The sequence below is a fragment of the Ovis aries genome, chromosome 16 (genome assembly GCF_016772045.2).
Source record: "Ovis aries strain OAR_USU_Benz2616 breed Rambouillet chromosome 16, ARS-UI_Ramb_v3.0, whole genome shotgun sequence".
NCBI classification, from domain to species: domain Eukaryota; kingdom Metazoa; phylum Chordata; class Mammalia; order Artiodactyla; family Bovidae; genus Ovis; species Ovis aries.
In genome coordinates, this window is record NC_056069.1 from 31,589,539 (window position 1) to 31,616,985 (window position 27,447).

General features: G+C 44.1%; 1 protein-coding gene across 1 annotated transcript in view; it reads right to left on the minus strand.

Annotated features, from left to right (window-relative positions):
- The window catches only part of NIM1K (NIM1 serine/threonine protein kinase), a 76,138-nt gene that overhangs the window by 13,885 nt on the left and 34,806 nt on the right, over nucleotides 1–27,447 (minus strand). The window contains exon 2 of the mRNA XM_027980088.3: nucleotides 11,465–12,473. Coding sequence (XP_027835889.1) covers nucleotides 11,465–11,756 — 292 coding nt within the window. The 5' untranslated portion in view covers nucleotides 11,757–12,473. The remainder of the gene's footprint in view (nucleotides 1–11,464; nucleotides 12,474–27,447) is intronic.

Sequence of the window (27,447 nt, forward strand, 5' to 3'; positions counted from 1 at the left end):
CTTTAAAAGTTTTTGAGAAGTCGCAGAAAAGCCTCTCTTGACCTCACTTCCCCCTTCAGCATTAGACCTCTTTTTCTCATTCTCTGTATAGAAAAGCTCCCTTAAAGAGCTGGTCCTATGTCACTGCCTCCAGTCCTCCCACTATATATGTATTTTTAATTTATCTATTTATTTGGCTGAGTTGCCAAATAAATCTTAGTTGCGGCACTCGGGGGCACGTGCTTTTCTAGTTGTGGCATGCTGCCTTAGGTGCCCCTCAGCACGTGGGGTCTTAGTTCCCCAACCAGGGATCAAACTCGTGTCACTGTATTACTAGGCAGATTCTTAACCCCTGGACCACCAGGGAAGTCCCACCCCCGTTATATCTTCAGCCTAAGAGATAATGCTACTAAAAATGCTCTTCTCAGGGCCACCGATGACCTCCAAGTTGCTAAAAACAATGGCCAGTTCTCAGGCTCATCCTTCCTCCTAGAACATCTTTGCACTGAGTTTCTGAGAAAACATGCACTCTTGGTTTTCCTCCTACCTCTTGCCACTTCTTCTAAGGTTCGTTTGCTGTGTTCTTTTCATCTGCCCAGCCTCTAAATGTTGGACACCTGAAGGCTTAGTCCTTGACCGTCTCTACAATCATTTCCTTGGTGATCCCAGGTTCATATATACACCTGCCTACAAGACCTCTCCATGTGGTTGTCTCAGTTTGGGTTCCGAAGCAGATCATGAGGTAGTGATTCAGTTGCAAACAGTTGATGAGGAATGGTACAGCTGTACCCAGCAAACAGTGGTAGAAGAATGAGAAAGTGAGAGAGGAAAGGAAATGCAACCAATTAAGGATGTGTTACTAAGCAAGTTACCAGTTAATTCTGAATGACTCTTAGCACAACTGACACCATCCTGGGCCCATGCAATTCCTCCTGTCCTTCCACTGACCCTATCCAGGATGCACCATGCAGTTAATCACTTTTCTGTTGTCAAGAGCTTTGTAGTTAATATTGTTGTTTATTCGCTAAGTTGTGTCTGACTCTTTGTGTCCCATGGGCTGTATGTAGCCTATCAGCCTACTCTGTCTATGGGGTTTTCCAGGCAAGAATACTGGAGTGGGTTGCCATTTCCTTCTCTAGGGGATCTTCCCCACCCAGGGATCAAACCCGAGTATCCTGCATTGGCAGGTGGATTTTTTACTGCATAGATACTGTTGAAGGATTGTTAAGTCCAGGTGACCTCTATGCTCTATTAGTTCCCAAATAATGATGAAGACTTTTGATGACATATTCCTGGTACCCACAAGACTCGTTACCCTTTCAATCATCTTGATTTAGAAATACACTTCCTGTTTTAAGCACGTACATATACCCCCATGTCCTAGGTTAGCTCTAAAATTGTCCCAGTGGCCGGTTGGCAGTGCAGAGTACATCCTACAAACGCTTCCAGATCATCGTCTGTCCAATCCTGAGCCCACCTTATGAGTTACCCTTTAATAAACTGATCCATGAGGTTTATGGTGCTGACTGCTTCATTTTTCAGTGGGGATCTTTTTTTGTTCCCTCCATCCTCCAAAAATCCTGCTGCGAGTTATCATTTGAGTTTTACTAGCCGAAGAATTGATGCTTTTGAACTGTGGTGCGGCAGAAGACTCTTGAGAGTCCCTTGGACTGCAAGGAGATCCAACCAGTCCATTCTGAAGGAGATCAGTCCTGGGTGTTCTTTGGAAGGAAAGATGCTAAAGCTGAAAGTCCAGTACTTTGGCCACCTCATGTGAAGAGTTGACTCATTGGAAAAGACTCTGATGCTGGGAGGGGTTGGGGGCAGGAGGAGAAGGGGACGACAGAGGATGAGATGGCTGGATGGCATCACCCACTTGATGGACATGAGTTTGAGTGAACTCTGGGAGTTGGTGATGGACAGGGAGGCCTGGCGTGCTGTGATTCATGGGGTTGCAAAGAGTCGGACATGACTGAACGACTGAACTGAACTGACTGATAAGAAGTGTGAGAGAGCGGGGGTACATCAGTTACTGCCAGTAACTGGTTGTTGGATGCTCTTGACAGATGTTAATTCCCCTGTATTTTTGGCCTCCCATGCATGCAGGAAAAGCAGCTCCAGCAGCTAGAGAAAGCCTAGAGGCAAAGAGATGAGAGACGAAGGCCCGGCTTGCATGCACTGAGATGGTAAGACTCAAAGAGGCACAAGTGAGGCACCAACAGCTTCTGCTGTGCTTGTGTAACAGGCATGTCCAACGTGTACATTCAATACCGATCTCTTCCATCCCAAACCCGTTTCTCCTACAGTCTTCCCAGTTTTGGTAAATGGAAACTATTCTTGCAGTCAAAAACCTTGAGTACTTGACTCTTCTCTTTTACACTCCACTTTCAATCTGTCAGCAAATCCTATTATCTCTACTTCTAAATATAGCCAAAAGCCAGCCCCTTCTCAGCCTCTCACTGCCCCCTTCCTGGCCCAAGCCACCATTCTCTCTTGCCTGGATTATAATAGGCTCCCAGCTGATCTCTGCTTCTGACCCTTTGTAGCCTATTTTCAACAGAGCAGCCAGGGTGATCCTATTAAGCATAAGCCAGGTCGCATCATTTCTCTGCTCCCTTCAAGGGCTCTGGTTTTCCCTGTAGGAAAAAGCCAAAATCCTGACAATGCGGTATTGCACATTAGCCCTCCATAATCTGGTCCCTGCTGCTCTCCACTGTGACCCGCCTTGGCCATTTCTAGAGTATTACAGGCACTCTCCCACCTTGATGCTCTTCTACGGGCTGTCCCTTCTGCCTGACCACGTTCCCCCAAGGACCCCGTGGCCAGTTTCCTCATTCTCTTCAGTTCAGTGATCACCTCCTCAGGAAGGCTGTCCCTGGGCATCTTGTCTGAAACTGCAGTCCCCAGGGCTCCACCTCCTTCCCTCTGCTCTATCTTCCTTCTTGTCTCTTATCACTACATAACATAATGAATATTTTCCTGGCTTACGTTTGTCTGTCTCTCTCCACCGGAGCATAAGCTCCACAGGGCAGACTGTTGTCTATTTTGTTCACTGCTATATTTCCAGTCCCTAGAAAAGTGCCTGTTGCATGGGAGGTGATCAACAAATATTTGTTGAATAAATGATCTCATTTAATGCTCACAAGAGCCCAGGATAAGTATCCCCATTGAAGTATAAACTCAATTTTGCTTTTTCGTTTACTATTGTGTCCCAAGCATCCTCCCTGTTATTATAGACTCCCCATAATCGTGATTTTTTAATAGTTGTGTGACTTCCATCCAGTATATATGCTTTAATGTGCTTGAGTATGCCTGTATCATTGGATCATATAAATTATTTTTAGTCTTTTGCATTATAAATATAGAACATTCTTTTGTTATAGTAATTCTGGACTTTTTTTTAGGATGGATTCACCAAAGCCACTAACTATTTTTAAAACAAGAAAACATAATTTTATCTATTTTTATTTTATTTTATTTTTTTGGCTGCACTGGATCTTCGTTGATGCGCTCTGGCTTTCTCTAGTTGTGGGGAGTGGGGGCTGGTCTTCGATTTGGTGTGTGAGCTTCTCATTGCAGTGGCTTCTCGTGTTGCAGCTCGAGAGTTCTAGAGTGCACGGGCTCAGTAGTTGTGGCGCTGGGGTCTAGTTGCTGCAAGGCATATCGCCTGCATTGGCAGGCAGAGTCTTAACCACTGGACCACCAGACAAGTCCCTTTAATTTTTTTTTTAATTGAAGCACAGTTGATTTACAATATTGTGTTAATTTTTGTTGCATAGCAGAATGACTTATACACATATTTTCAATATTCTTTTCCATTATGGTTTATCCTAGGATACTGAATGTGTCCCTTGTGCTATATGGTAGGACCTTGTTTATCCACTCTATATGTAATCCCAAACTCCCAATCCATCCCTCCCCTCCCCGACCTCTTTGGTAACCACAAGTCGATTCTCTATGTCTGTGAGTCTGTTTCTGCTTCGTAGATAGGTCCATTTGCATCATATTTTAGATTCCACATAAAAGTGATATCATACATTATTTGTCTTTCTTTCTTCTGACTTACTTCAGTTAGTACAATAATCTCTAGTTGCACCCAGCAAACATCATTTTAAATCGCTGTTTTAATGAATGTACCCAAGAGGAGAGATTGCCTTTAAAAACAAGTGGGGGGACTTCCTTGGTGGTCCAGTGGCTAAGATTTTGTGCCACCACTGCAGGGGGCCCAGGTTCAAGCCCTGGTTGGGGAGCTAGATCCCACGTGCTGCAACTAAAGATTCCAAGTACAGCAACTAAGACGATGCAGCCAAATAAATAAAAATAAATATTTTAAAATACACTAAAAAAATAAACACCAGTAGGCCGTATTGGTTAAGCTTTACTAGAGCCTGTGTGAGTCTTCCAGCTCTCTCTCTCTTCCAGTTCTCCTGGGAGATTACAGCATGGGGAACCCACCAGAGAGTACTGCCACGCATGGCTCCCTCCCCCATCTCTTCTCACTACCACTGGATTTTCAGAGGACATCGTTACACTGACTTAATTCACCAAGTATTGCTTGAATGTTTATTACTTATACTGCATGTGGGGGAAGTCTGAGGATCTATAAGACAGTGTCTGACACCAAGGAGCCTGTGACCAGGACACACAAGACTTTCACTCTATCTGGATTTATTAGGCTCCAAACCTTTATTATTCATTCATACTTTCTCTTGGGCTCCAAGATGGTCATTTAGCTCCTCTACCTCATGACCTCTGTGTATGTACAGTTCAGGGCTTCAAAATCTGCACTCTCAAATCCATTTCTTCTCCAGTAGTCACTATTCAGTATTGAGGCTGGAAACCTGGGAGACATTTTCATTTCTTCCTCTCCCTGTCCCCTCCTGCTTCTCCCCCATGCAGTCGAACACAGGTTTTCAATATTCTGAAATAGTCTTCAAATGCATCCTCTTCTCTCCATCCTCACTGTCACTTCCTTAGCTGAGATGGACATTGTCATTTGGACCATTAGACTAATATTTGATTCTGACATCCCTGACTCTTGGCAGGCCTCACCTTCAGTTCACTTTCCTCACTAAAATAATCACTTCTGAGGCTTCCCAGGGGGCACAGTGGTAAGAGAATCCACCTGCCAATGCAGAAGATACAAGAGATATGGGTTCGATCCCTAGGTCAGGAAGAGCCCCTGGAGGAGAAAATGGCAACCCACTCCAATATTCTTGCCTGGGGAATTCCATGGACAGAGGAGCCTGGTGGGCTACAGTCCATGAGGTTGCAAACAGTCAGACATGACTGAGCAACTAACACTTTCACTTTCCATTCATTTATTTGGCTCTGTTGGGTCTTAGTTGTGGCACCCACAATCTTTGATTTTTGTCAGTAAGCAGGATCTTTAGTTGCAGGGGGTGGGATCTAGTTCCCTGACCAAGGATTGAACCTGGGCCCCTGCAATGAGAGTGCAGAATCTTAGCCAAGGGACCAACAGGGAAGTCCCCTTCACTGAATTACTTTGAAATCTCCAAACACTCCTCACCCTGGTTTATACCTCCATTCACTTTATATCTCTCTCTGCCTGCCATCCCCCTTCCCCTTGTATCATTTCTCCACAAACCTCAAGACATAACACAAGCCTTTCCTGATCAACTGACTCTTTACTGATCTCAGGTGCGGTCAAGCACACCCTTTGTCCCTCACCCTGTGACAGCACTTATCAAATGTTTCCTGTCTGTCTCCATTCCTTACTGAGAGTTCCTGTCAAGCAAGAACTGTATCTTATTGACCGCTGCAAGGCACAAGAGAGTTAATTATGCTTTTTTTTTTTAAAAAAAAAAGAATGAATGAACCGATGAATAAATAAATCAAGAGAGAAGGAAAAAGGGTTCTAGTAACATGAGACTAGAGTGGCAGAGAAGACAACAGGGAAGAAGGGGTCAGGAAGGGCAGCATCAGGAAAGGGCCAGGCGCTGTGGCCGCTTTTGCTTTTGTTTGAGGCAACAGATGGGACATAAAATATTCAGAAGCTGAGTGTGTCATCTCTTTTGAGAAATTTCTCATCAGCTAAAATGGGATTCGTGGTGGTTTCAGCCTGCTCTATCTGCTTGCAAGGCCCAAGGAATCTGAGCCATTAGCTATAAAAATAAACTCCAGCCAGCTGGGGGCCTGTATGGAGCCTTCTCCCGAGGGATCATGAGCAGTGGGCACCTTTTTATAAACTACTGTCCTGGGAGCTACCTCTGGCACTGAAACCTTCCATTTCCCTGGGAATCTGCTCCGTGATCTTATCCAGATTGTCCGTGTTTCCTAGAAAACCTGATGACAATTCTGGGCCAGCTGGCTTTGTATGGGAACCACATTTAATCAAATCGCTCTTCAGACGATGTCATCTGACACGGCTTGGTAACAGGACAGGGTATTTGGAATTCCCAGCAAGGTTAAACCACTCCCTGATAAATCTTCCCCCATTGTAGAGGTGAAGGTTTTAGAGGAATGTCCCTCTGTCTTTCTAACCCAGTCCCCTCCAGGTAGACTAATGTTCTCCCTCTTGTCACAAGTCACTGTCCTTTAAAAAAACAAATATATATATATAGATTTATTTATTTGGCTCTGCACCAGGTCTTAACTGCAGCATTGTTGTTCAGTTGTTCAGTCACTACTTGTTGCCACCTCATGGACTGCAGCAATCCAGGCTTCCCTGTCCTTCACTATCTCCTGGAGTTTGCTCAAACTCATGTCCATTGAATCGATGACGCCATTCAACCATCTCATCCTCTGTCACCCCCTTCTCCTCCTGCCCTCAATCTTGCAGAATCTTTAGCTGCATCATGTGAACTCTTAGTTTCAGCATTTAGAACCTTAATTTCCCAATCAGGGATCAAACCCAAGCCCCCTGCATTGGGAGTGGGGTGTTTTAGCCACTGGACCACCAGGGAAGTCCACAGTATTCTGGTCTTCACTCTGTCATCTTCCCTAAGTTCTTGCTTCCTAATACATGAACCCAGAGAAAGCAATGGCACCCCACTCCAGTCCTCTTGCCTGGAGAATCCCATGGACAGAAGGGCCCGGTGGGCTGCAGTCCATGGGGTAGCTACAAGTCGGATACGACTGAGCGACTTCACTTTCACTTTTCACTTTCATGCATTGGAGAAGGAAATGGCAACCCACTCCAGTGTTCTTGCCTGGAGAATCCCAGGGATGGGGGAGCCTGTTGGGCTGCCATCTATGGGGTCACACAGAGTCGGACATGACGAAGTGACTTAGTAGCAGCAGCAGAGGCAGCAATACATGAACTGCCTGGCTCTTTCTTCATCCTCACATCAATTTGCATCTGGGTCCCCCTTCTTCATGGATCCTTTTGTTCTCACCTTCCTATTCTTTCCTGGGCTCTCTTCTGGGAGAACCAGAGGAGAGATGAGCATGGGACCAGGATGAGGCCATCAGGGAACAAGTCCGTCAGTCAGGAGGTGAAGTCCAGGACTCGTTTTCCTGTCGCGTCAGTACAGCACGTGCAGGGACCTGCCATTACACTTTCCGGCTCTTGTTTAATACGTTGAGCTTGTTGGACTGATTTTCCTCTGCCTGTGCTTTTAGCCGTCTTTCCCCCCTTTGCCCCCATGCCATTCCATAAGCAGAGGTGACACCGGGCCTTTGATAGCAAGGTTCCTCTGTAGGGGGTTATGAGTGAGGAGAGCGTGGCAGTGAGGCCGCGGAGGCACCATCTGCACAAGCAGGAAAAGCCTCGCTCTCTGAAACCCATGGGGCTAGAATTAAGTTACCTCTGTAACACAACAGGCATGCCTTTGGCATTTGAGATGACAGTCACTATGTAAATGCTGATTGTTGATCCTCTTTCTTCTGTCCTCCTCACATAACGGTGTCTACAGAATTAGATGCCCTGTGCCGTTGGCCAGTGGCAGGGCCCTGCTTAGCTGGCTACAGTCTCTGTGATGATGTGTCATCATTTCGCTGTGCTCTCCACTCTCCCTTCTCAGAGATGCTTCTTTGGACCTTGGGCTTTTCTGACAGTGAGGTGGGCCGTGTGACCCTGGGCCACTGACTTGACCCAGGCAGGCCCTTGACTCAGTGGCGGCCCATCACCGGCTGGCCAGTGAGCACTTATATTCTCTCTCTTTAAAATCTAAGCTGCAATAGGATGAGACTGTCAGATGGAGACGGGCAATAAAGCTGAGAGATTACATAGATATGGGCAGCAGTCATTGTTGGTGATGTGCTTTTGGATAATTAAGCACAGAAGACCACTCTGCAGAAAGACGTATGAAGTAGAATAAGAAAACATGTGGCCCCGGGGAAAGGAGAGGTGGAAAGGGTAACCTCCATCACCCCAATGTGGGGCCACAAATTTCCCCTGCACATGAGTCACCCCGTCACTGCACTGAAATCCCGAGGAAGCTTGGGTACAGCAAAAACGAAGCTGAGTTCTAACCCTGCCTCTGCCCATGACCTCAGGACAGCCACTCCTGAATCTCTGTTACTCCCACTTGTAAAACACAGGAGGATGAGATGAGGTCAGTGTTTCCCAAAGCGGAACCTTGAACACTCGTGGGTCATGCAGTGAGTTTAGTGCAAGGAAACAGCCTTAAATAGCACCAAACCACAGCATAAAAATGTTATTTTCATATCATTTAAGAGTTAAAAGTATCAGTTAAGAGTTCTCCCTTAACTCTCCTAAGTAAGATAAAGAGAAACACGGATGGGTTTCTGGCATGTTTTAAATTACTTTCAGTCACTTAAGTTTCCTTAAAAAAATTTTTTTTTACTGTAAGTTATTCTTATTAGTAATTTCTTATATTGGATACATGTTGAAATGACAATAGTTTGACATAGTTAAGACATTAAATAAAATACTGTTAAAATTTTTTTAAAAAATTGGCTGCCCTGGGTGACTTGTGGGATCTCAGTTCCCTCAGCAGGGATCGAACTCATGCCCCCTGCACTGGAAACGTGGAGTCTTAACAACTGGACTGCTAGAGAATCCCATTAAAACGTTTTGAAAGTTGTTAAGAGAATAGATTTTAAAGTTCTCACTATACATACACACACAATTGTAAGTATGTGAGGGGATGAATGTGTTAAATAACCTTATCCAGGTAATCAGTTTGCAGGATATACATATATAAAATCAGAACGTTGTAGTCTTAAACAATATTGTACATCAATTACATCTCAATAAAGCTGGAAAAATAAATACAACTTTTAAATTTGTTTGCCTTGTATTACTTTTACCACTATCTTCTATTCACAGGTTTTCAAGACATTAATATCAAATTTCCATCTGAAATAAGTTTAAGTAAAATACAGACGTGCACAGTGATAGCAACCATTTATTGAGTGGCTACTATGTGCCATGTAGTTTATGTTATCCCTAATTTTCCCTACAATTCTAAGAATAATTATCTCTGTTTTGCAGTTAAGGCAACTGAGGACCAAAAGAATTAGTATAATATGCACAAAGTCAAATACCTAGCAAGTAAATAAACAAGGATTTGAAGCCCATGCTCTGAAGCCCATGTTTTCAGATTTGCCTGTTTCTGAAGCCCACGTTCTTTCCACTCTCTCTTGCTTCCTCTCCACTAGAATCGAATATCTGAACCCACATTCAGCAAAGAGTTCCAAGTTGGCCACATCCAGTAGGCTTTGCTCAAACATCAGCCCCTCTGTCCTCTCTGCCACTTTGGGTACTCTCTCCTTTCTGAACTCCTCCCCTGGTTAGCGTTTATCCAATTTCTTGTCTCCCCTTCCGATCAAGTCTTCCAACTGCTGTCTCAATCTCCAGCCCCTCAGCTCTCCCTGTGTGTTTTATCTTTTGCTCCTCACTCTTGCTCTAGACCACTGAAAAATTCTTTTGCCCTTCACTCTTCCTCTAGACCACTGAAAAGCAACATCTGTCCTAATTTAGATTTAAATCCTATATGCTTCCCTGGTGGTTCAGACAGTAACGAATCTGCCTGAATGTGGGAGACCCAAGTTTGATCCCTGGGTAGATGGAAGATCAGATGCCCTGAAGAAGGAAATGGCAACCCCCTCCAGTATTCTTGCCTAGAGAATTCCATGGACAGAGAAGCCTGGACAGCTACAGTCCATGGGGTTGCAAAGAGTCAGGCAAGACTGAGCAACACACACACACACACACACACACACACACACACACACACACACACACTAGATATGGAGAATTCCATGGACAGAGGAGCCCGGACAGCTACAGTCCATAGGGTTGCAAAGAGTCAGACATGATTGAGCAACTAACACACACACACACACACACACACACACACACACACGATTTACTTTTATGTAATCAGTGCTCCTGGCTGCATTCTGTCAGTGAGGAGCCCAAGGCTCACAGTGGTGCTGTCATGTACCCAGGTAGGTAAGATGAGTAACCAAGATGTGAAGGCATGAACCCAGACACTTGGGCTCAGAGCAAGACAGAAGGGGACGCTGCAGTGACTTGGGGGGAGATTCTTGAGGGGAGGGTGTGCGTGCTGCTTTCTCTATAGGGATGCAACAGGGATGAGAGTTGAATGGGATTGGAGTTTAGAGAAGAAGAGAAAAGAAAATTCTAACATAAGAAAGAACACCCTTGAAGACGTGGTGGCCTGGGTCCAAGGAGAATGAATGTCAGTATGGGACTTGCAGGGAGAGAGCAGAGCCCATGGGCTTTAGAAAGTCGACAGATGATACTGAATTGCAGGTGTTCTTTTTCTGTCTAGTAACTCCATTATGTCGATCTCCAAGCTTAGCTAAATTCCAGGTAACTTGGAAAAGTGCCCACGCGGGCTCTCCTCACGGTTCCTGAGGCCCGGGCAGTGGGCAATGCTGGTCTAGAGTCCAGAGGGGCTAGCAGTCAAGCAAGCACAGGTCAGTGGTGGAAAGCAAGGAGCTAACAACAGTGAGAACTGGTGCAGGGCAGACGAAGCAGAGAAGATCCTGAGATCAAGTCTCTTTTCCCCAAACCTCACAGAAGCAGCAGCCTCAGGTAAGGAGGAGAGACTGGACCCGCTATCCACTGACCATCCGGGAGGGTCCCTGTGCCATTGGTATTGACACACAAATATAGACAGAAGTTACAAATAAGAACTTGCAACGTGAGTGGCCTTGGAACCAAGCCACACTCCACTCGGCTTCTCCAAGGCGTAACTGGAGAGAACACCCTCAGTGTTTGAGTTCACCTGCACGGTATAGCAGAAGTTTTTGGAGTCAAAATCACCTAAGATGGAACTGCTAAAGCCACACTGGACTTCTTTGGATCTTAGTTTCCTTATCTATAAAGTGAAAATAAAAACACTGAGCTCACACCATCACTGTGAAAATGAACTGTGATAACGACAGACAGCAGCTGCCCCAATGCTTGCCCTTAGCAGGGACTCAGTGATGTTGCCTCACCGGCTTCCCTGGCCCCAGACTCCTAACCTGCCCCCCAAACCAGGTCCCCACACCCTGGACATCACCCGCAGAGGTCAGTTCCTACCTTTGGTTAGGGAGTGAATCCCCAGCTTGACTTGGGAGAAGTTCCCACTTCCGATCTCCCCTCGGATGCGATAGAAGCCGATCCGCTTGCCCAGAGTGATCTCCCTCACCACCTTCTCATCCTGGGACATGTCCTGGGTCAGCTTCTCAAAGGGCGTCAGCTGGCGAGGCTCTCCCTCCTCGTCCTCCTTGGTGCACTCCGTCTGACAGCCACTCTCCTCACTCTCCCGCCGACCCCACCTGGCACAGTGGGGGTTCACCAGGCCACCTCCATTCACATACACAGCAGTCATCGTCCACAGTAGGTTCACCTCTCCATCTCAGCAGAGGCAGCGAACAGGGGAGGATGGGGAGGAGCGGAAGGGGCCCAAGGGGGATGAGAGATGGGACTTAAAGGCTGTAAGGGTCCTGTGTCCTTGAGAGCTGGGCAAAGACTCCTGGATGCGCAGACCCCTTTCTAGGCTTCAGTCAGCTGAAGGCAGAGACCAACCCCAGCACTGCCTACCCAGCCAAGCCCAAAGCTGCCCGCCTTACTCGAGACATCTCACACTCTCCTTCATAGTGAACTTCCCTGGTCTAACTGGACCATCAGGCATGCATCCAGGTACCCTAGCCTTAATCAGGCTCCAAGAACTTTCTGGCCGGCTGTGCTGATGCTCTGTGGTAGGTGGCTCTGTCCCAAAACAAAGGCTCCAGTTTGCTATTTCCTTTGATGGTCAGAAAATCTTCTGCCCTGGTGTGTAAAAGCCCCCAGGAGGCCCCCAGTTCCCCGCTGCTGGTGCTTATCTCTGATCCTCTTCATTTTGCACTTTTGCTGTCAAGTCGCAGGTCCCCGGAGACCTGACAATCCAGACCCCAGGAAAGAAGAAACTTGCAAATCAGCCTTCCGGTCACACGGGCAGCTAGAGGAGGATTAAATCCCTGCAATGCCACCTTAGCCGGCCTTAATTTAGACGAGCTTGCCTCTAAGCCGTGAGCAGTCTCAAAAATTTGGTGGGTACTGATTCATCCTAAGAACAGAGAATAAGAAAATACATTAGCCCATGTTAACACACTGGACAGCATTGATAATCAATGCAGAACTGCTGGGGAAGCAACAATCGAAAAACATCTACACATTTGGTTCTGACTCATATCATAGTAAATGCTTGATCACACACGATTTAGTCAGAAGAAAATGTACATGCACACAAACACACCTGTCAGCATTTCAGAAAATCCCTCATGGGCTGTAATATTTCTAGCAAAATGACATCTCTATTTTTGTTTCTAGTAAAACAATTTTTCTTTTTATTGATGTTTAGGGAAATAAGCAAGTTGACTTGGCTTGCTTTAAAGCGAGACTTTTAAAACTATACGATAGTCATGATGATAAAGGTTTCCTATTAATATTAGTTTTCAAAAGTTCTTACATTGATTCAAACAACAGTGCATTTCCTGATGCGAAGAGTCAACTCACTAGAAAAGACCCTGATGCTGGGAAAGTTTAAGGGCAGAAGGAGAAGCAGGCAACAGAGGATGCAATAGTTGGATAGCATCACCAACTCAATGGACATGAGTTTGAGGAAATTCCGGGAGACAGTGAAGGACAGGGAAGGCTGGCATGTTGCAGTCCATGAGGTCACAAAGAGTCAGACATGACTTAGCAACTGAATAACAACAACAAAGGTTTCCTTTATCCTGTTTGCTCTCACAGGACTTCTCCTATAGGGGCTGCTCCTGCTCTTTCTTCCTGTAGTATTCTTTCTGCATGCATGTTCATGCTTAGCCGCTCAACTGTGTCTGACTCTTTGCAATCCCACGGACTGTGGCCCACCAGGCTCCTCTGTCCACGGAATTCTCTAGGCAAGAATACTGGAGTAAGTTGCCGTTTCCTGCTCCAGGGGATCTTCCTGGCTCAGGGATGGGGCCTGAGTCTCTTGTGCCTCCTGCATTGGCAGGTAGGTTCTTTACCACTGGACCATCCTGGAAGACAGGTATTCTATCAGTTCAGTTCAGCTCAGTCGCTCAGTCGTGTCCGACTCTTTGCAACCCCATGAATTGCAGCACGCCAGGCCTCCCTGTCCATCACCAACTCCCGGAGTTCACTCAGACTCATGTCCATCGAGTCCGTGATGCCATCAAGCCATCTCATCCTCTGTCGTCCCCTTCTCCTCCTGCCCCCAATCCTTCCCAGCATCAAAGTCTTTTCCAATGAGTCAACTCTTCACATGAGGTGGCCAAAGTACTGGAGTTTCAGCTTTAGCATCATTCCTTCCAAAGAACACCCAGGACTGATCTCCTTCAGAATGGACTGGTTGGATCTCCTTGCAGTCCAAGGGACTCTCAAGAGTCTTCTGCCACACCACAGTTCAAAAGCATCAATTCTTTGGTGCTCAGCTTTCTTCACAGTCCAACTTTCACATCTATACATGACTACTGGAAAACCATAGTCTTGACTAGATGGACCTTAGTTGGCAAAGTAATGTCTCTGCTTTTGAATATGCTATCTAGGTTGGTCATAACTTTTCTTCCAAGGAGTAAGCATCTTTTAATTTCATGGCTGTAGTCACCATCTGCAGTGATTTTGGGGCCCCCCAAAATAAAGTCTGACACTGTTTCCACTGTTTTCCCATCTATTTCCCATGAAGTGATGGGACCAGATGCCATGATCTTAGTTTTCTGAATGTAGTCTATAACGCAGGTCAATTTTTCTCCAAGGCTTATTTTCTAGGTATTTCTATCAGCTGTGACTCTCCAGGCCCAGCAGCCTATTTTGAAGGTTCAGAAACAGGGTAATGTCACTGGAGGGCAATTGTTTATGGCATCCTCAATGATGAGCAATACTGCCCAGCTTGGGTATCTTCATGCTTTCCTTTATGTAGCCTCCAGCAAGAAACAATTGCTTCCTCTCTGGATCCCCACAGCACTTTGTACAGTTTCCAACAGGTCTCCTTTCCCTGAAGGTCGGAAGGGGGTTTAATTCCCCTGTGTATCCTGCTTATCTTCTGTCCTGTGTATCTTCTGTCTCTCCCAGCGTGAAGCATTATGTCCTATATAAAGCAAGTGTTCACTAAATGTGTGTTGAATTTGATTTTTGGACTTAAACATTCTGAACCAAACCTGAGCAAAAGCATGAGAAACTGCCTTGGAAACAGGAATTCCCAATTCTGTTTGATGATAATCTAGTTATTACAATTAGGTACAGAATGGTTTACATTGCTATTGTGTTTAAGTATGGGGTTGCTGAATAAACAGAAACAAGGACAGGAAAGAGGAGGTTGCTGCCAGCACTGTGCCTGTTCCTACATGGGGGAGGAGAGGCTGGACAAAGGATAAAGAGGCCAGGTATCAATAACCACACACATCTCTAGGCTAGAGTCTGGTTGCGTGTATGCTGAGTCACTTCAGTCATGTCTGACTCTTTGTGACCCCGTGAACCGTAGCCCGCCCAGCTCATCTGTCCCTGGGATTCTCCAGGCAAGAATACTGGAGTGGGGTGCCATGCCCTCATCCAGCGGATCTTTCCACTCAGGGATTGAACCCGAATCTCTTATGTGTTCTGTGTCGGCAGGAGGGTTCTTTAGCACTATCGCCACCTGGGAAGGCCCAAGAATCTGATTCAGTTCTGTTCAGTTGCTCAGTCGTGTCTGACTCTTTGCGACCCCATGAATTGCACCACGCCAGGCCTCCCTGTCCATCACCAACTCCCGGAGTTCACTCAGACTCACGTCCATCGAGTTCGTGATGCCATCCAGCCATCTCATCCTGGGTTGTCCCCATCTCCTCCTGCCCCCAATCTCTCCCAGCATCAGAGTCTTTTCCAATGAGTCAACTCTTCTCATGAGGTGTCCAAAGTACTGGAGCTTCAGCTTTAGCATCATTCCTTGCAAGGAAATCCCAGGGTTGATCTCCTTCAGAATGGACTGGTTGCATCTCCTTGCAGTCCAAGGGACTCTCAAGAGTCTTCTGCCGCACCACAGTTCAAAAGCATCAATTCTTTGGTGCTCAGCCTTCTTCACAGTCCAACTCTCACATCCATACATGACCACAGGAAAAACCATAGCCTTGACTAGATGGACCTTAGTCGGCAAAGTAATGTCTCTGCTTTTGAATATGCTATCTAGGTTGGTCATAACTTTCCTTCCAAGGAGTAAGCGTCTTTTAATTTCATGGCTGCAGTCACCGTCTGCAGTGATTTTTGAGCCCCGAAAAATAAAGTCTGACACAGTTTCCACTGTTTTCCCATCTATTTCCCATGAAGTGATGGGACCGGATGCCATGATCCTCGTTTTCTGAATGTTGAGCTTTAAGCCAACTTTTTTGCTCTCCTCTTTCACTTTCATCAAGAGGCTTTTGAGTTCCTCTTCACTTTCTGCCATAAGGGTGGTGTCATCTGCGTATCTGCATTTCTCCCGGCAATCCTGATTCCAGCTTGTGCTTCTTCCAGCCCAGCGTTTCTCATGATGTACTCTGCATATAAGTTAAATAAGCAGGGAGACAATATACAGCCTTGATGTACTCCTTTTCCTATTTGGAACCAGTCTGTTGTTCCATGTCCAGTTCTAACTGTTGCTTCCTGACCTGCATACAGATTTCTCAAGAGACAGGTCAGGTGGTCTCGTATTCCCATCTCTTTCAGAATTTTCCACAGTTTATTGTGATCCACACAGTCAAAGGCTTTGGCATAGTCAATCAAGCAGAAATAGATTTTTCTGGAACTGTCTTGCTTTTTCCATGATTCAGCAGATGTTGGCAATTTGATCTCTGGTTCCTTTGCCTTTTCTAAAACCAGCTTGAACATCAGGGTGTTCATGGTTCACGTATTGCTGAAGCCTGGCTTGGAGAATTTTGAGCATTTCTTTACTAGCGTGTGAGATGAGTGCAATCGTGCAGTAGTTTGAGCATTCTTTGGCATTGCCTTTCTTTGGGATTGGAATGAAAACTGACCTTTTCCAGTCCTGTGGCCACTGCTGAGTTTTCCAAATTTGTTGGCATAATGAGTGCAGCACTTTAACAGCATCATCTTTCAGGATTTGAAACAGCTCAACTGGAATGCCATCACCTCCACTAGCTTTGTTCATAGTGATGCTTTCTAAGGCCCACTTGACTTCACTTTCCAAGATGTCTGGCTCTAGATTAGTGATCACGTCATCATGATTATCTGGGTCATGAAGATCTTTTTTGTACAGTTCTCCTGTGTATTCTTGCTATCTCTTCTTAGTATCTTCTGCTTCTGTTAGGTCCATACCATTTCTGTCCTTTATCGAGCCCATCTTTCCATGAAATGTTCTTTGGTATCTCTAATTTTCTTGAAGAGATCTGTAGTCTTTCCCATTCTGTTGTTTTCCTCTATTTCTTTGCATTGATTGCTGAAGAAGTCTTTCTTATCTCTTCTTAAAAAGCTGGAAATAGAACTTCCATACGACCCAGCAATCCCAGTGCTGGGCATACACACCAAGGAAACCAGAATTGAAAGAGACACGTGTACCCCAATGTTCATCACAGCACTGTTTATAATAGCTAGGACATGGAAGCAACCTAGATGTCCATCAGCAGACGAATGGATAAGAAAGCTGTGGTACATATACACAATGGAATATTGCTTAGCTATTAAAAAGAATACATTTGAATCAGTTCTAATGAGGTGGATGAAACTGGAGCCTATTATATAGAGCAAAGTAAGTCAGAAAGAAAAACACCAATACAGTATATGAACGCATATATATGGAATTTAGAAAGATGGTAACAATGACCCTATATGCAAGACAGCAAAAGAGACACAGAGGTAAAAAACAGACTTTTGGACTCTGTGGGAGAAGGCGAGGGTGGGATGATTTGAGAGAACAGCATTGAAACATGTATGTTATCATATGTGAAATAGATCGCCAGTCCAGGTTCGATACATGAGACAGGGTGCTCAGGGCTGGTGCACTGGGATGACCCTGAGAGATGGGATGGGGAGGGAGGTGGGAGGGAGGGTCAGGACAGGGAACACATGTACACCCATGGCTGATTCATGTGAAGGTATGGCAAAAACCACCACAATATTGTAAAGTAATTAGCCTCCAATTAAAAATTTTTTTAAAAAAAGAGAAAAAAAATGAAATTAAAAATCTTCCTCCTCCTTGCCCCGTTCAGAGGATCAAGTCTCCCCAAGCACCCAGGCCTCATGCTTCCTGGGATTGCTCTCTGACTCCCTGCGGCACTGCTTGGCCAGGGCTTCTCTGCTTTCCTGGTTCCCCAACTCTCTCGATTTGGGATCTATATCTTGAGCTTCATTTTGGCCTGGGATTTATGATGGAGTTTTAGACTTGCTACCCTGACTGACTTCAGGTGCCCCCAGGAATTTCTCCCTTCTGCCCTCCTAATTCAGCGTAGAGGGAGGAGGGAATCTGACACAAATGCCAAGTGTAGCCAGGCTCTATTTTGGATTACATCCCCTATATCCACACAGTGGGCTTGAATCAACTGTCTTGTCTTAAAGTCCAGAGACTTTATCTGTTTAGATCAGATAATAAAGTTGTTACAGTTTTGCAAATGGTGCTGCGGGATTGTATTGAGTATGAATCTCAACTTGTTGGGAGAGCTAGCAAGCCAACTAGAAAAAACTGAACCCCTATCTTGCACCTACTCTCAAATAAATTCCAAAATAGATCACCAAATAAATGCAAAATACATGAAACCATAAAATACTAGAAAAAAATCAGAAACTTTTTTAAGATCTCAGAGAAGACCATAAAATAAAACAATGTCTGACTAAATAAAATTATAACTTTCTGTTAACACAACATTGTAAATCAACTATACTTCAATAAAATAATTTTAAAAAACTATAACTTTCCATTTGCTAAAAGTGTATTGTAAACAAACAAAACAAATTGAATGATAAATGGTAGAGAAAATTTTCCAATGCATATGAAAGACAAAGAGCTAATATTCTAAATAAGAAACTATCCAATCTCACAACCAAAGAAATAGACATAAAAACTATGCTGAAATTATGTGGAGTTTTTTTTTACTATGCTGCATGGCACGCAGGATCTTAGTTCCCAGACAGAGATTGAACCCATGTCCCCTGCAGTGGAAGGGCAGGGTCTTAACCACTGGATCACCAAGGAAGTCCCTGAAATTAGATTTTGTACAAATTATATTTAGAAACTACTAAAAAGATTATAATGCACTGGTTAGAGAGCGAAACAGGAGCTTGCATTCATTGCTACTGAGGATATAAATTGGTACAATTTCTTGGAGGACAATTTGGCTATAGCTATTAAAGTACAAGGGTATGTAATCTTTGCCTCAGCTATTTTACTTCTAGAATTTATCCTATACACACATTCACAAAGACATACATATTTCAAATATAAAGAAACATATTCACTGCTGCATTGTTTTATAGTAATTGTATATAGTATAGTAAATAGTAAAGACACTGTGTAAATGCCCGTCAGAAGGGATCAGTTGAATAAGATACAATACATACATATACAAAAATAATGGATGACTGTGCTTTTGTAAAAAAAAGAATGAGCTATGATATCCAAGAAATATTGTTAAGAGGTCAGCAGAGTATGAAAGTGAAAGTGAAGTCGCTCAGTCGTGTCCAACTCTTTGCGACCCTGTGGACTGTAGCCTACCAGGCTCCTCCGTCCATGGGATTCTCCAGGCAAGAGTACTGGAGTGGGTTGCCATTTCCTTCTCCAGGGGATCTTCCCGACCCAGGGATTGAACCCAGGTCTCCCACATCGCGGGCAGATGCTTTAACCTCTCATAATGTGATATCAGAAGTATAAGGGGGCTTGAGTGGATAAGACTCCTTGCTCCCAAGGCAGGGGGCCCAGGTTTGATCCCTGGTCAGGGAACTAGACCCTCCATGCTACAATTAAAGATCCCACCTGCAGCAACAAAGACCCAGAGCAGCAAATAAATTAAAAAATATATTTTTTTTAAAAATGAGAAACAGGAGGGTATACCTGAGAAACTAGCAATAGCTGTTGCACCTGGGGAGGGAAGTTGTTGGACTGGGAACTGGAATGAGAAAAAGGTGTGTGCTTTTCACTACTCTGTTATGTGGTTTACTTTTTTTTTTCATGTGCATGTATTTACCTTCACAAAAGAAAATTAGGACTTCCCTCGTGGGTCCAGTGGTTAAGAATCCGCCTGCCAACACAGGAGACACGGGTTTAATTCCTCGTCCAGGAAGACTCCTCATGCCGCGGGCAAGTAAGCTCTTGTGCCACAACTACTAATCTGTGCTCCAGAGGCTGGGAAGCACAACTACTGCAGTCTGCGGGCCCGAGAGCCTATGCTTGGCAACAAGAGAAGCCACTGCAATGAGAAGCCCATGCGCTGCAACTAGAGAAATCCTCCTCAAAGCAAACAAAGACCCACTGCAGCCAAAGATAAATAATTTTAAAAAAAGAAAGAAAAATATGTAATGTGTTGCCATCTTATACAATTGGTGTACAAAAATTTTGCTTTATTTTTGGTTATATAGGGAAACTGCCATCCGTGCATGCATGCTAAGTCACTTCAGTTGTGTCTGACTCTTTGTGACCCTATGGGCTGTAGCCTGCCAGGGTCCTCCGTCCATGGGATTCTCCAGGCAAGAATACTGGAATGGGTTGCCATGCCCTCCTCCAGGGGATCTTCCTGACCCAGGGATCAAACCTACCTCTCTTATGTCTCCTGCACTGGCACACTTGATTCTCTAATACTAATGGATTGCTTTTAAAAATCAAAAGAAAATAAGGAGCTTCCTGTTAAATGAGGAGTAGCTCTCACAGTCAACAAAAGAGTCTGAATTACAGTATTTGGGTGCAATCTCAAAAACGACAGAATGATCTCTGTTCATTTCCAAGGCAAACCATTCAGTATCACAGTAATCCAAGTCTATGCCCCAACCACTAATGCCAAAGAATCTGAACACTTCTACGATGACTTTCAAGACCTTCTAGAACTAACACCGAAGAAAAGATGTCCTTTTCATCATAGGGGACTGGAATGCAAAAGTAGGAAGTCAAGAGATACTTAGAATAACAAGCAAGTTTGGCCTTGGAGTACAAAATGAAGCCAGACAAAGGCTAACAGTTTTGCCAAGAGAATGCAGTGGTCATAGCAAACACCTTCTTCCAATACAAGAGGCGACAACTCTACACATGGACATCACCAGATGGCCAATACCAAAATCAGATTGATTATATTCTTTGCAGTCAAAGACGGAGAAACTCTACACAGTCAGCAGAAACAAGACCAGGAGCTGACTGCAGCTCAGATCATGAACTCCTTATTGCCATTTTCAGACTTAAATTTAATAAAGTAGGGAAAACCACTAGACCATTCAGGTATGACCTAAATCAAATCCTTTATGATTACATAGGGGAAGTGACAAATAGATTCAAGGGATTTGATCTGATAGACAGAGTGCCTGAAGAACTATGGATGGAGGTTCGTGATATTGTACAGGAGGCAGTGATCAAGACCATCCCCAAGAAAAAGAAATGCAAAATGGTTGTCTGAGGAGTCCTTACAAATAGCTATGAAAAGAAGAGAAGCTAAAGGCAGAGAAAAGGAAAGATATACCCATCTGAAAGCAGAGTTCCAAAGAATACCAAGGAGAGAGAAGAAAGCCTTCCTCAGTGATCAATGCAAAGAAATACAGGAAAATAATCTAATGGGAAAGACCAGAGATCTCTTCAAGAAAATTAGAGATACCAAGGGAACATTTCATGCAAGATGGGCACAATAAAGGACAGAAACGGTTTGGATCTACAGAAGCAGAAGAGATTAAGAAAAGAGAGCAAGAATACACAGAAGAACTACACAAAAAAGATCTGAATGACCCAGATAACCACGATGGTGTGATCACTCACTTAGAGCCAGACATCCTGGAATGGGAAGTCAAGTGGGCCTTAGGAAGCATCACTACAAACAAAGCTAGTGGAGGTGATGAATCCAGTTGAGCTACTTTAAATCCTTAAAAATGATGCTGTGAAAGTGCTGCACTCAATATGCCAGCAAATACGGAAAACTCAGCAGTGGCCACAGGACTGGAAAAGGTCAGTTTTCATTCCAATCCCAAAGAAAGGCAATGCCAAAGAATGCTCAAACTGCCACACAATTGTACTCATCTCACACACTAGCAAAGTAATGCTCAAAATTCTCCAAGTGAGGCTTCAACAGTACGTGAACTGAGAAACCCCAGATGTTCAAACTGGATTTAGAAAAGGCGGAGGAACCAGAGATCAAATTGTCAACATCTGCTAGATCATAGAAAAAGCAAGAGAATTCCAAGAAAACATCTACTTCTGCTTCATTGACTACACTAAAACCTTTGACTGTGTGGATCAGAATAAACTGTGGAAAATTCTGAAAGAGATGAGAATACCAGACCACATGACCTGCCTCCTGAGAAATCTGTATGCAGATCAGGAAGCAACACTCAGAACTGGACATGGAACAACAGACTGGTTCTAAATCAAGAAAGGACTACATCAAGGCTGTATATTATCACCCTGCTTATTTAACTCATATGCAGAGTATATCATGCAAAATGCTGGGCTAGATGAAGCACAACCTGGAATCAAGATTGCCGGGAGAAATATCAATAACCTCAGATATGCAGATGACACTACCCTTATGGCAGAAAGTGAAGAAGAACTAAAGAGCCTCTTGATGAAAGTGAAAGAGGAGAGTGAAAAAGCTGGCTTGAAACTCAACATTCAAAAAACAAAGATCATGGCATCCGGTCCCATCACTTCATGGCAAATAGATGGGGAAACAATGGAAACAGTGACAGACTTTATTTTCTTAGGCTCCAAAAATCACTGCAGATGGTGATTGCAGCCATGAAATTAAAAGACTGTTGCTCCTTGGAAGAAAAAGCTATGTCCAACCTAGACAGCATATTAAAAAGCAGAGACATTACTTTGCCGACAAAGGTCCATCTAGTCAAAGCTAGGGTTTTTCCAGTAGTCATGTATGGATGTGAGTTTTCCTGTGAAGAAAGTTGAGCCCTGAAGAATTGATGCTTTTGAATTGTGGTGTTGGAGAAGACTCTTGAGAGTCCCTTGGACTGCAAGGAGATCAAACCTGTCAATCCTAAAGGAAATCAGTCCTGAATATTTATTGGAAGGACTGATGCTGAAGCTCCAATCCTTTGGCCACCTGATTTGAAGAACTGACTCATGGGAAAAGACCCTGATGCTGGGAAAGATTGAAGGCAGGAGGAGAGGGGGACGACAGAGAATGAGATGGTTGGATGGCAACACCAACTCGATGGACATGAGTTTGAGCAAGCTCCAGGAACTGATGATGGACAAGGAAAGTGTGGCGTGCTGGAGTCCATGGGGTTGCAAAGAATAGGACATGACTGAGCGACTAAATATGAACTTGTCCAGTCAAATCCAGAATTTTACACTTTCATTTATCTTTGTGGGTGTGTTAGTTGCTCAGCCGTGTCTGACTCTTTGTGACCTCATGAACTGTAACCCACCAGGCTCCTCTCTCCATGGAATTCTCTAGGCAAGAATACTGAAATGGGTTGCATTCCATTCTCCAGGGATCTTCCCGACCCAGGGATCAAACCTGGGCTTCCTGTATTGTAGGCAGATATTTTTTTTACCATCTGAGCTACCAGGGAAGTCCTTCATGGATCTCTAGTTCCTTACAAAACTCCACAATAGGAATAGAAAGGGGAAAAGGCATAAACCCATAAGGATAAACAGTGTAAGAGAAGTAATAGCAGATGCAAGGTGTCCACATGTTTTGGGGAGACGGAAAGCAAATTGAAGAGTGGTTAATGACTGCAAAGAAGGTAGAGAAAACTGCAACCTAAAATTCTACATCAGTTCAGTTCAGTCACTCAGTCGTGTCTGACTTTTTGCGATCCCATGGACTGCAGCACTCCAGGCCTCCTTGTCCATCACTAACACCCAGAGCTTACTCACATTCATGTCCATTGAGTCGGTGATGCCATCCAACCATCTCATCGTGTTGTCCCCCTCTCCTCCTGTCTTCAATTTTTCCCAGCATCAGGGTCTTTTCAAATGAGTCAGTTCTTCACATCAGGTGGCCAAAAAATTGGAGTTTCAGCCTCAGCATCAGTCCTTCCAATGAATATTCAGGACTAGATTTCTTTCAGAGAAGGCAATGGCACCCCACTCCAGTACTCTTGCCTGGAAAATCCCATGGATGGAGGAGCCTGGGAAGTTGGAGTCCATGGGGTCGCTATGGACTAAGCGACTCCACTTTCACTTTTCACTTTCATGCATTGGAGAAGGAAATGGCAACCCACTCCAGTGTTCTTGCCTGGAGAATCCCAGGGATGGCGGAGCCTGGTGGGCTGCCATTTATGGGGTAGCACAGAGTTGGACACGACTGAAGTGACTTAGCAGATTTCTTTACAATGAACTGGTTGGAATTCCACACCAGGACACATCAATGAGATGCACCTTCCTGAACACTCGAGAGACTTCAAACTGTAAGAGACCAACTACCTCAGGGTCTGGAGGACTGAAAAAGACCAAAACCATGGGGGCTGTTGGAGTGCAGAGCAGTGGGAGCCCAACCCTCTCTCTTCTCAGAGCGGTGCTGCTCTCTCTGCTCAGGTACACAAGGCACAGGACGGTCCCTTAGCTCAGGCTCGGATATGGACTCTCCTGTTCCCTTCTCTCTGCAGCCCTATGCTCTGAGTTTCCGGAATAAAGGGAAACAGGTACAAAAGCTGCCAGGCAGGCAGGGGATTTCTCTTTTGGTTAAAGAGAAAAGACCTCCTGAAACCCATACTTGGAAGTTCTCCAACCCACCTGACCGCCAACCGTGCAGTCCTCCAGGCGCCAGTTTCACTTGCAGGCAAGGGACTTCAGTCAGATCTGAGTGCCTTCTGCTCAGAATGAAGGTCCAGTCAAGAGGCACCAGACACCTGAGGAAAGGCTCCCAAACGAAAGAAAGAAAGCAAACCCAACCCAAATAGGAGTGACCGAAAGGAACTTGAAGAAAACAGAAAGCAACACAGGACAAAAGATAAAATACTGCATCCATAAAACCAGAACAAAGTGCTAAAACCAAACCAAACAGAAACCCTCAGAGAACAAGAAAGAGAGCTCTGGGAAACTGAAATTAAGGAATTCAATTGAAGAGCTGTTTAAAGAGACCGAAAAACAGAGGGCCATCCATTCACGAAGTCCAACATCTAATTATCAGAATTCCAGACTCACACTATTGTGCTCCCAATAAAGACACATGGCTTCTATTGTACTTGAATCGCCTACAAATCTCAGAAATTTCAAAATTAGTGATGAATGGGGAAAAACTCCAGATTCTCACAAATTCCAACAAAGTATAAAAATAGAAGAAAAATCTAACTAGAAAGATACATGCTATTTGGTGATGAATATTCATTTTTATTTTGCAGGAATTTTTTTTTTTCCTGAAGACTTCTCTTAGATATCTGGAAGCAGAAATCCTGATTAGGGGCTGTGAGATTACTATAAATAGTTTATATTTGAACTGCTTTCTAGTAGTGTCCTAAAATATCAAGCTATATCATGCTGAAAATAAGCAAATAATGGAAATTATGACATACATAATTGCAGACAAAATACTCCCTTTTCTTAGATGCTAGCTTGGTTTGTTGTTGTTTTACTCTCTGCCCTTTTGATTTTGACCAGTTTTTATGGACATTAATGAGAGCTTAGAAACCCAACCACCCCAAAAATACAAGAGTCGTGTCACTGTAGATCAAAGCCTCTGGAGGAGGCAGAATGGTTTTTAATTATTAGCTTGCTGTGGCTGCATAGCAATGTATTAAATAAGATTAAAGAAAATGGAACTTACTCGATCATTTATTTTCTTGACTTGCAACCCACTGTGAAAATAATATCAAAGAAAACCATTTTGTCTTTGTTCTCTTTGTCTGAGTTTAAATTATAAAACTTCTGGGCAAGGCTCAAGGACAACCTCTTCCAGGCATGGGTTTGCTTAGGAAAAAAAGCTGGGTTTTCTCTCCCAGTGGCGACAGGATGGGAGGACAGCCAAAACTCCTGTAATCCTCCTCAGATGCAGGGGACACTCGGGGGAGATCATTAGCAAACACTCCATTTGAAAATCTGTTTTAACATTTAAAAATTATTTGCACCTTATTAGCTTTTGGCCCCAGCTTTGTATTCCCCAACACACCCGTCAAGATCCCCATGGGAGGTGGCGAGCAGGGATGTCGGCAGTTGGGAAACTGTAAAGCGAATGGAAAATGAATGTATTGATTCTGCCCTAGAGATGAACAGCAACATGGCTCCTTGACACATTCACAGGCTAGTTTCCCAGCCTCCAGGCTGGGTCTCCCCATGGCCCTTATGCTCGTGACCATGGCCGTCCACCTGGGCTGATGGGCTTACATCAATTGACTTTTTCCACACTAAGCTCTGCCACTGTTGAAGTGCTCTTGACCATCATGGTCACAGATTCCAATACCCAGGAGGGCTCTGCAGGTGTTCAGCGGGGCATAGTGCAGCCCCCAACGCCAGCATGATAAGGCAGCCAGGCCCAGCGACAACATGGGCAGCCACGCTGGAAGGTAAGCTTGCTTTTCCTAAGTCTTTTAATCCTTTAAAGGCAACTGGAAATCAATAAATTTTTAGTCAACTCTCTCAATCTTTAAATGGTGGTTCAAATATTTTAAAAACACTGTGTGGCCATGTGAAACAGAATCCTCCAGCCAGATTTGACTGTCAGGTTGCTAATTTACCAATTCTGCTCTAGGTTTTATAGAAACATCATCATAGAAAAAGGCAAGGGCAGTCAATAGGTCCACAGTCAAATACACCTGGGAATGGTGCATGTTCACCCTTCTTAGATTTCTGCATTAGTACCTCACTATCTTGCGGTATTTAAAACACATACATAAATAAAATCTGTTTTTTGTTGGTTCGTTTAATTCAGTGTTCTCCGAGTTTATTTGACCGTGGAATTCATTCTTACAGAATACCTTTATCTCATTGGCATTTTCTTACAACTCTGATTTCAGAGTTAGACAAAGTTATGAAATCCTCAATTAACTGTCAGCAAGACAGCTGTAAGAATTTGGGTCCCAAGAGGAAGATTATGAAAACAATTCACTATAAAATGAAACAGAAAATAGATTAGCCTAGTTTAATCCACAAATGTAGCTAACTGGGTGGGAGCGGCCCACCTCTGTGAGGTGGAGGATGACATAGTTTCTTAGTGATTAAGTAAGTATCTTTTAACCTTGCGAATATACCATTTTTGTATCTGTATAAAAAAAATTTTTTTGTATCTGTATTTAAACCTATTTTGTATCTGTACATTTGGTATAGATACAAATCCATTTTGTATCTATACAAAAAAATACATCATTTTTGTATCTGTATTAATTTTTATATAATGCTGTTTTAAAAATTGTTAAAATCTACTAGATCAAAAAAATACTATTTATAATTATTTTACAACAGGCAACAGTGCAGTGGACGACTGAGTGAGTGAAAGGGTGAATGACATGACAACCCTGTGAGGGGAGGTACTGTCACTTCCTTTCCACCAATTAAAACAATAAACAAAACCAAGTCTATCGGAAATTAAGGAAGTTGTCCTTGATGTCTTGACAGTTTACTCAAAGAGAGTGAAGGCTGCATATTTAAGTTACCCTTGCTGCTGCTGCCTAGTCGAGTCAGTCATGTCTGACTCTGTGCAACCCCATAGACAGCAGCCCATCAGGCTCCCCTGTCCCTGGGATTCTCCAGGCAAGAATACTGGAGTGGGTTGTTACCCTTACAACATGTGAAACCAGGAATTTTAAACACACGAGCAAGAGAATGGGGACATGTTCCAGTAGCGACATGGCAGAAACTCAAGCTCTTCCCCATAAAGATATAAACCTCAGTTATAATTCACTTCAAAAACACAGGTCTTCCCAGCTTTTCTGAGAAAGCATGCCTGCCTCCAAACAAATAGGGAAAGGCATTAAGATACAGAATGAAATCATCAGTT